This window comes from Dermacentor silvarum, chromosome 8 (genome assembly GCF_013339745.2).
Source record: "Dermacentor silvarum isolate Dsil-2018 chromosome 8, BIME_Dsil_1.4, whole genome shotgun sequence".
Classification (NCBI taxonomy): domain Eukaryota; kingdom Metazoa; phylum Arthropoda; class Arachnida; order Ixodida; family Ixodidae; genus Dermacentor; species Dermacentor silvarum.
Window position 1 is genome coordinate 20,743,534 of NC_051161.1, and position 9,647 is coordinate 20,753,180.

General features: G+C 41.9%; 1 protein-coding gene across 1 annotated transcript; it reads right to left on the bottom strand.

Annotated features, from left to right (window-relative positions):
- Positions 1-6,527: 6,527 nt before the first annotated feature.
- Positions 6,528-9,448, bottom strand: LOC119460761 (transmembrane protein 242-like). The gene is made up of 4 exons (XM_037721843.2): positions 9,287-9,448; positions 9,063-9,163; positions 8,838-8,975; positions 6,528-8,084 (listed from the first exon to the last, which is right to left on the bottom strand). The coding sequence occupies exons 1-4, from the start codon at positions 9,354-9,356 to the stop codon at positions 7,944-7,946; spliced, it is 450 nt and encodes a 149-aa protein (XP_037577771.1). The 5' UTR covers positions 9,357-9,448; the 3' UTR covers positions 6,528-7,943.
- Between the last annotated feature and the right edge of the window lie 199 nt (positions 9,449-9,647).

Consider the following 9,647-nt stretch of genomic DNA (forward strand, 5'->3'; position numbering starts at 1 on the left):
ATGTAGCCCACAAAGGCTCGCGTGCCATCATGTTCAACACGCATAATATAGCGTGGCAGATGATTCTGCCTAATGGAATCTTCAACTCGCTGTTTTACAGTGCTCTGGCTGTGCTACAGAAGTTGTACGAGGCTGCATTTAATACATAATGAGAGAATAAGCAGGCCCTGATAATGGCAACCTGGCTTCATTCCCATTCTCACTTTTGGGAATCACGTCATCTCGCTTCATTATATAAAGCTTTAGTTGCTGCTTTACATGGTCTTTGTAGCATGACCAGAGTATTATGAAACAATCTATGAAGTTCGTATAAATGATCTTTGAAGATGCTGAAAGGTTACATTGTCCAGTAGCTGTTTGCTGGGCTGCTAAGATAACGTATTGGTCAGGTAATCTGCACCAAATGTGCATACGTATGGAATGCTGCAGGCTCTAGGCATTCAGTGCTCTGTGTGTTCTTTGCTTGTGTCAATGAGTGTCACTGCCATAAGTGATTGGTTGTGGTCTTGGGCTGTGCTTAAATTTGATGCTCTTGCCTTGGAGTGTGGGACAGTCTACTAGAAAAACTGCAACATTTTAGAAGTAGTGACGTTGGCTGCTTGGCACTCCGCAGTTCTGCAACAATATATTTTGGCTGCCACCAGAATTCTTGAGCAAGTAAACCACTCAGTATTGGCTTATCGACTATTTGATGAACAAATTCGTGTCAGGCATGTCAAGACACAAACTCGAGATGTGCCTTCACCTCCGTACAATGACTTTTCTCATCTTTATGCTTGTCTCATGGCACGGCAGGTACGTTGTGCATGAATATATGTGTACATTTCTTTTATCAACTATTTAATGAGTTAACGTGTTTTACTTCAGTGCTGCTACAGCCTAGAACAACGTTTAGAGAAAATCATAATCGTTCTGGATTTCATACTTTTGCCATATGATCACCCTCATAGTAGTAAACTATCGGTTTCAACATTGACTGTCAATGCCAATAAGCAGCACGTAACATGTTCATAAATCGTCTCGTTTTCTTTTCTTGCTGATATATTTTTAATGCATATGCACTGAGCGCTTAGTTCAGGCCAAAAGCCCAAATTATGTTTGATCGCCCAATAATGGCCATCTCATGAGGGTTGTTCAGGGCTGCTTGAGATTAAATGTGTGGTTGATTTGCTTGACATACACCTCGGGTAGCTTCATGCGGTGCACTCGCATAGTGATTTCTGTGTGTATGTTTGCTCTCACTGAAAGGCACATGGACTAAAGAGAAGGGGTGGTGGAGAATGTGGGAAAAAGTGCAATCTGTAACTGCTTTTCAAGTGTCAGATATGTCTTGCACACGTATTGATGGGTTTTTTTACATACTGTGTAGAAATTTGAGAAGATTTGGAACCTTTTTTATTTGGCGCTGATGCTCTGGTGTTGCAGTGTTGTAGGAACAAAGTGAATGTTGGAACTTAGCGCTGCTTGCCTTCTGTGTTGCTATATGTAGCCATGTACATACGTCACTTTCTGATATACAAGTATATGGATTCAGGGGTCCCCAAACTTTTTGGCCCTTAGGAACCCCCACCAATTTTCAAAATGCCTAGGAATCCCCACATCTTTGCATCCAGACACACATGCACTACAGATAACAGATGCATGGCCCATCAACAGTAATGACACTCAAATTGCAGCATCTTTACTACACTGAAACAAGAATGAAAACAGTGCATACACTGGCGCGAATGGTTCATTGCTTGGTACGGTGTGCTCGTTTGTGCAGTGTATCCATTGCAAAATCAAAGCAATGCGTGCATGCCATGATTAGTAATTGTAGAAAAGAGATAGCAAGTTGTGGTGTGGTTAGGATGCCAGTGGCTCGGATGCCCCCAAACAAAGTTTGGGAACCCTTGGTCTAGATGTTAGTGCAATAAGGGCGAGCAAATGAACTGATTTCTATGTTGTCGTGGTGGGAAGATTGTACTGTCAAAGAGGCATACAACCTAACTTACAGAGAAAAATCTTTTCAGGGATTCTTGGTAAGACATTAACGGCTGTATAAGAAGTGCTTGCACCTAGAGGCAGGGAGTACTTTGTAATAACTGCTCCTGGAAGCGCAATTGACACTTTGTCACTGCTTGTTACAAGGAACAAAAATTTGGGGGGGGGTCTATTGGCAGCTGTCTTAAAAGATGGGACGCTGTCACTGTTGCTTGTGATGTTTCACTCACAAGTACATTTTGTAGCTTGCTTGCAGTGCACACAACTTCCTTTATTACAAGGGCAAAGCATAACATTTACTGTTGATGCAGGATCGACTTTTCTGCCATATTATGTCTGAGGCTCTTTTGCAATTGTCAGCTGCAGTGGCTTCATTCTTCGAGGCCATGCCACAGTGCCCTTCAATTTTATAAATCTAGCTAATGCGTACCATAGCTTTTCGTGGCACCAGTTCAGCTTATGCTACAAAAGCTGCCTGCCTTGGAGATCTGCCTGTTACATTTTAAATGCAATGGTGAAAGAAATCTCAGGAGAACTGTTATTTATTTTGACAGTGCTACAACAGCTAAGTACTTGGCAAGAATGCCACAATCAGAGTGCTTGCTACCTCTTTCTTACCATCACATGGCTTCTAGCTGGTCACTGAGGCAGCTCATCATTGGAAAAGAAATGTGCATGGTGTTTTAAAAAACGTTCATAAGTTTTTGTGTGCGTAGTATGCGTACTATTTAGCCACCACTTGTGGATTGTAAAGTAGTGGACACCTAGCAAACACTCCTATTTACTTTGTTCTTCTATGCTCTTATATTGTGTATACGTTGAACCTCGTTATAACGAAGTCAGACACCAAATTACCTTCGTTATATCCAATATTCGTTATAAGCATTATTTGTTACACACAGATATTGGCTAGAAAGTTGTTTATTTGTTACATCCAATGATTCATTATATATGTGTTATGTCTAGGTTCAGCAGTAGCTACAAGTGAGGCCCGACATGGAACAACCTTCATTATATCTGATATTCCGTATAAGCATAGATTCTTTTATCTGCTGATACCTGCAAGAAAATTTTAATTTAGCTATATCTATATAATTTGTTATATCATCGTTATGTTGATGTTCGACTGAAGCTACAAGTTAAATCTGTGTTAAACTGTTTTTTTTTTGTGCCTCTTTCTTTAGCCAATGAGCAACGTTTGGCAGAAGTACAACTCCCTCTCTCCACTCATATTGTACGTCATGAAAGCCTGACAATAGGATGTGTTTTGGGGGCTTTCCTTTACATCATTGGTGCTCTAGTGATCTGAGGGGGTGAAAAATTTGCACTGTCTAAAGCTATTGCAAAGCACAAGTACCATAAGAGCCTCCACCACACAACCCAACAAATGACTCAGATCTGCAGACAGTGGCCTGTAGACTCTTGGCACAAAGGTGAAAAATTGCGATTTCATAATTCATGCAAAACAGAATGTATTCATTCATTGTTCGACTGTGACCAAACCATTTCCTGAGTCTGCATTGCCGAGCACAGTAATCGTTACCGTTCTGTCCTTTAAGGACAGCATAGCAGATAGTAGATATAGTTGGTATCAAAAAGGGTGGGGGAACACATACGAGTGTGTGCCTACAGATAAGTGCAGTGTGCAGTGGCTGCAATTTATTGCTGAGTTTTGCGGTACCCTTTGCAGCAACTTTGTAGTCAACTGGGGTGGCCACATTACATAGCATAGTATTTGCTTCAGATAGGCCAGTGTGATTGCAGACTACAAGGAATTTGATATGCAAGCAACCTTCAAACAAAAATGAGGAAGGACTTCGATGCTGCGCAGGATGGCTTTCAATACCCTAGTTCTTGCTGAATTCCTTGGGTGTTTTTGCAAAGTGCGGCAGCCGAAAATGAAGCAAACAATCGGAGCAGACGACAATGCTTTACAAGTTTAAAGCACACACTTACAGTAATTTGCCTGTATTACTTACAATGTTTGAGTTTCAACTAGTCCCTTATTGCTACAATGGACCCTCTTTTTGAATTGAGTTTGTGTCTCTGTGTTGTGTTCTTTTCTCAATAATGATGGCACTTGAAAGTGCTTAAACAAATATATATATATATATATATATATATAAAAGCTCTTATTGTGTATACTACTGCCTAATAATGGCATGTGATGCAATTGTATGAACCACATCAATGTCAAATACACTGACTGCACTGTCTGCTGATCTGAAGTTGGCTGTCCCACAATTGGATTAGCGCAGTATGTCTTGCAGTAAAGATGACACAACAATTGGAAAGAGGGTCGATTGCAAAGCCTACAGCAGGCAACCATAACTTACCGAATTATGGTAGCATGGTAGCATTTTGCTGTGCCATTTCTTTTTTTATGTGCACGACAGTGAACTGCATTTTCTTTACCTTTTGCATGTGCCCAGCTTGCACAGCGTCTTGCACATACCGGTGACAAGGTGAACACGGAACGTACTTCATCGCATACTGGCAATGCGCGAAGATAGCTTAAGAGCAGTCCTTTTGCCATTCTATATTTAAGAGCAAGTGTCGTACACTACAAACTATATGATCTGCACTATTTTTCTACGCACATGTTTGGCAAGGCCTCGACCCGAATGTCAACTGTGTTGATGGACCAAACCTTTTTCTTTTTACTGCAGTTCTAAATTTGTCGGAAGTCCCCTTTCCCCACTCTCTCATTTTCCCACGTGTCGCATGTAGGAGATGTAATGAGAGTGACAGAACTGTTCTCATAAATCTGTACAGAGCTCTCGCTCTTTGGTGTTTGGCTTGTGGCTTGCATAGACCTCGCATTGTGCTGCACTGTGGGTGTTAGTAGGTGGGTAGGTGAAATGCACAGGGCTGCCTTTTGCTGCTGATATTGCAGACTTCTCTTAATCATCTCTCTCAGTGCTGGCACAAATGGCTGCTATAGATAGCCTCTGATGTATATGATTTGTTGTGTACGTTTACAATTATATTTACTTGTAGCAGATGACGCACTGTGCTGTCGTCTGCTGCATACTGTTATGAAATCTGCAGTCTGTGTGGGTGTACACTTCACTCTGCCAAGCACTGCCTCTTGGTGTTCAGACTGGGTCTTTGTGGTATAGTCTTTCATTACAATCATAGAAATAACATTGCTGCTCTTTCAGTGGGCGTATTAAATCTCCTCTACAATTTCTTAAATTTAAGAAAAGAAAGTCGCTGGTATGTACATTTGTTTTTACCGTGCTTCAGTAGCTGGCTTCAAGAGAATATGGAAAGCTAAGTTCGCAGTGAGCTGTTCGCTTCGCTGACAAGTTGTACTGCCACACATTCAGTGGACTCTTTTGTAAATTAAAAGTGATAAACTGTTTTATGAGAGTTTATCAAGTCAGTTTATGAAGATCTCGCCATTAGGAGCGAAATTTCTTTCCCACTGCATTACTGAATAACTGTGTAACGAACGGCTCATGAATTACAGTTTAGTGGACACATTTCCGTGCAGATCGACCCTGACAAATATTGCAGCAATAGTGCTGAATGACCGCTAAGACCACTTGTGTGATATTGATCTAAACCACCACCAAGAAAGGTGAATTAGCGTTGCATTCTTGAGGATGATTATAGTGCAAATACACAGGGTGATGGGAAAAAGATATGTGCAGACAGAACAGTGAGCTCTTGCTAAGCACAAATGAATGCCTCTGATAAAAAAAAATCACTGGTCGCTCATGTGCCACATCACACAGAACAGAACAAAGCAAAAAAAAAATAACAGTGCCAACATAATTCATGTAAAGACAAAGCACACAGAGAAGAACCCATGTTGATAGTTGAACATCCAATTAAAAAAAAAATGAATGCCTTGTCAAGGATATGTGTAGTACATAAACTCAAAAGAATGTGAAGTAAGAGCACTGAGTAATTGCAGTACATTGCCCAGTCTGCGATTTATCTTTTGTTCCACATATTTGTTTTAGAAACATTTTGAGGAACATAATTTCTAGCTGAAAGCCACATGTACAACAACTTGCTATTGTGAAGCAAACAGGCTCACTGTGGTTGCGCACAGCTTTCCAAATTTTGGAGCCACATTCTTTAGTTGCCTGCCTCTAAGAACTGCTACAGGACGATGGCCCTAGTTTGCTGCCTTAGACACTGCTGTGCCTCGCGCTGGTGCCTCATGGTATACCGTGTCTGCAATGTTGAAAGCTGCCAATTGCTCATATTTTCGAATGCAGAGTTGTGGGGTGTTGATGGCTCGCATTTTCAAGGAGGTAGTGGACCGTGATGAGTGCATTGTCACAGATTCATCAATTTCCTTGGTTGAAGTTTACTTTGCAACTTTCATGGCTTCTCAAAATATTACTCGTGTGACCATCCTCCTGGTCAGTCGGTAACTGCTTGTGGATTGAAGTTGTCAATGGTTTCATTTGAAGTCTTTTAAGTGTGGATTGTTGGTGCTTGGACCAACCTGTAGAATCTTATTTGAGCTTTCTTGTAACTTCAGCTCCAGTCCACACAGGCTGGGGCTAATTGAGCAGTGTTAGTAACTTAGCGAAAAAATCGTATAGTGCAATGATAAAATGAGAAAATATATAGTGCAATGAGTGCAGAGGACTTCATTCCTTGCTTTGTGTTTGAACCAGCTATATTTTGCTTTTTTTTTTTTTTTTTAAAGCATAGTTAACAGGAGGTTGCTACTGGTCACCAACTATTGTGTACCTTGCCAAATTATTATCACATATAATTGATGCTAAATGAAATGCTTGTTGCATGCACAACACGAATATTCTGTGACAGTGGCCTCATTGCGGGCAGCCATCACACTCTCGAAAGAGATGCTGTGTTGTAATCACACTATGCAGGTGTCGGGAGCGTAGATCTGATATATTTGCCAGCTAGATGCCTTTGCAATTGCCGTAGCAACGCATACCAATTGCATTCAAGAGCTTGATTGGAACCAATGAGACATCTTCTATACAGGCTGCCTGAAGTGTATGCTGTTGCAATGTTGAAAGCTGTGTATGAAATAAATATTTTACAAAGGCAAACAGTGTGAGGCTTCAAATTCATTGTGTTGCAGCTGCATTAATTCCAATACAATACATAGCAGTGCATCAATGAAACATAGATATTATTGACCACAATCTTGCGCACGCTTTAGAACTTGTGGCACATTCAATTGGTCCTTTGAGAGTGCTCTGATGGTCGTGTAAAACGACAATGAAGCTGTATTGACAAAGGACTTTGGTAGCATTATTCTGGCTTTGTTCACACTATAGAAGTGTGCTTATTATTATAGGTTATCTGTGAAAAGTGTGGGAACACTTGTCCTCTCCTTAAGGCTCATGTGTACCTTGTATTTGCAGCCTGTGCAATAGCTTACAGCTCGAAAGACAGTTCCTGCATCATTACCCAATCGTAAAAGTTATAGCTGATCTCTAGTAGCTAGTGATCATTACATTCAAATCTCGGGGATCCTCGTGGCAGTTACCCGGCCTAACCAACTCATTTCCTTTAAGGCTAACTTCAATCGTCATTTGGCTCTCTAATAGTGTGTTGGGAGCCACTATGCACTATACCATGAGCGTTCCACAACTGTTCCCACTGCATGTTGGGTGTTGCAGTTAAATTTGTGTTCCGATCTGTAAACAGCACAGACTTCAACTATTGTGCATGGCTGCAATCCGATTCCAAGTAAAATACATTATTCAAAATTTTCTTGTACCTGAATGTAAGCATTTGTACTGCATGTCTGCCCTGCAGGCTTATAAAGTAGAGATCGACAGCATAGATCATTACACGGCTAGTTCTAGGATGTGCTAATGAATAGGCCAGACTATTTGATGCAAAGGGAAATATCTGATACACGTGTTCTCTTTTATATAGCAATTGGACGGGGTGGGTTGAATCGGAAGAGGCCACTGCAGGACTCTCGCAATACAAGCAATATAATTGTGGGCTTATGTTCGTTTCTTTTTATCACTTTCTTCAATGATGTAGTTTAAAAAGTCTCGTAATGAAGAAAATTCTGTCCGTCCTTGTGGCTCATTTTTTGGTATCCGCGGGAGTACTGAGCCTACCTTCAGTTTGAATTCTTGCAGCTGAAAAGATGAGAAAGAACACAATCAGGTGACAGCAACAATCAAGCCTTGCACAGAACATGGCTGGAAGCACCACACAAAGCTCAAGCAGCTAAGAGCAACGTAAAGTCGCCCACACTTATGTTTGAGTGCTTAAGCACTGGGCTGCACAGCAAACACAGCAGCTGCTAGGTTCAAGGTACCAGGCTGCACACTTCATTGCTTGGACATCCTTGAATTCTGGGGTTTTACGTGCCAAAGCCACGATTTGATTATGAGGTACACTGTAGTGGGAGACTCCGGATTAATTTTGGCCACCAGGGGATCTTTAACGTGCCCCCAATGCAGGGCACACGGGTGTTTTAGCATTTCGCCCCCATCGAAATGCAGCCGCCGCGGCCGGGATTTGATCCCGCGACCGCGTGCTTAGCAGCGCAACACCATCAACGGGTTGGGTTTGGACACCCTTGCGACTTTCGCCGGTCACAAGCATTGTCTCTAACTGGCCAGCAACACGCAGATATAAATTTCTTTGCATTTGAGTGCACTGATTATGTGCTTTAGACAAGCGTGGACTACTGTACCATGGATATGAAGGTCGATTCTATTCAACGTTTTGTATTGCAAAGAAGTTTAACATTGTTCTAACACAGTTGCTAAGCAATGCACTTATCTGCTTACCATGCTGTGTGCTAACATGCAGTTTTGCTCTACTCACGCATCAGGAGGGAAAAGAAAAGCATGTATGCAGTGGTATCGTAACCGTGTTCTCACATTTGAAACTCCTATCGCCTTCCACGCCAGGAAGCAGAATAGAGAGAACCCTGTCACGGAATAGAGCGTTCCTCTTCCAAGGGCTCGTAACGCAAGCTTAGACCCGCTCTCGTGGAGCTTCTGCGAAGCAGTCAAGCCCTGCGGGTCAGAACACGAAGCGGTGAGTAAATTTGCGTATGACGTAACCAGACATCGACAATCCCTAGAAGTTTTTACACCGCCCACCTCGGCAAAAGTTTCAGGGTCGCGTTTCTTTGCCTGCGCCAACGTCATACCGAAGCCGAAGATTGCCGCAGCTCCAGCGACCCCAAACAGAAACGCAGCTTCTGAAATCAAAGTCACAAATTCGTTGCTGCCGGCCCTAGCACCACACAAGCTATGTCCTACGAAATCCATTCGAACTGTGCTACGCTTCTACGAGTGTGCTAATGATAGGCGTATATTGCTACCTGCATATTTCTTTCCTCTGCCATTATTGCAGTCATCAGTTGTTTCGTGAGGTTCTGAATTCTGATCCATCAGAAACTTTCAGAAGCAAACAATGCTCAGCATAACTTTCGTACGTACAACCATAGTACACGTGCTGCCGCGCTCCTGAACACATTTGTTTTCGTTTCTAAAGGCCTGGCAATGTATTCGATTTTGGCGGGAGGCTGACTTGTTTGGCAGCACTGTCAGTGCAATTAAGCACAAACAATTATTTATCGTCAGTTATCAAAGGTCTATATTTCTACACTATGTGTTTCTCCAACATTATTATCAGTGAGTTTTATTTTGTTTGAAATGAGACCTATGAATTGTTCAAATTAA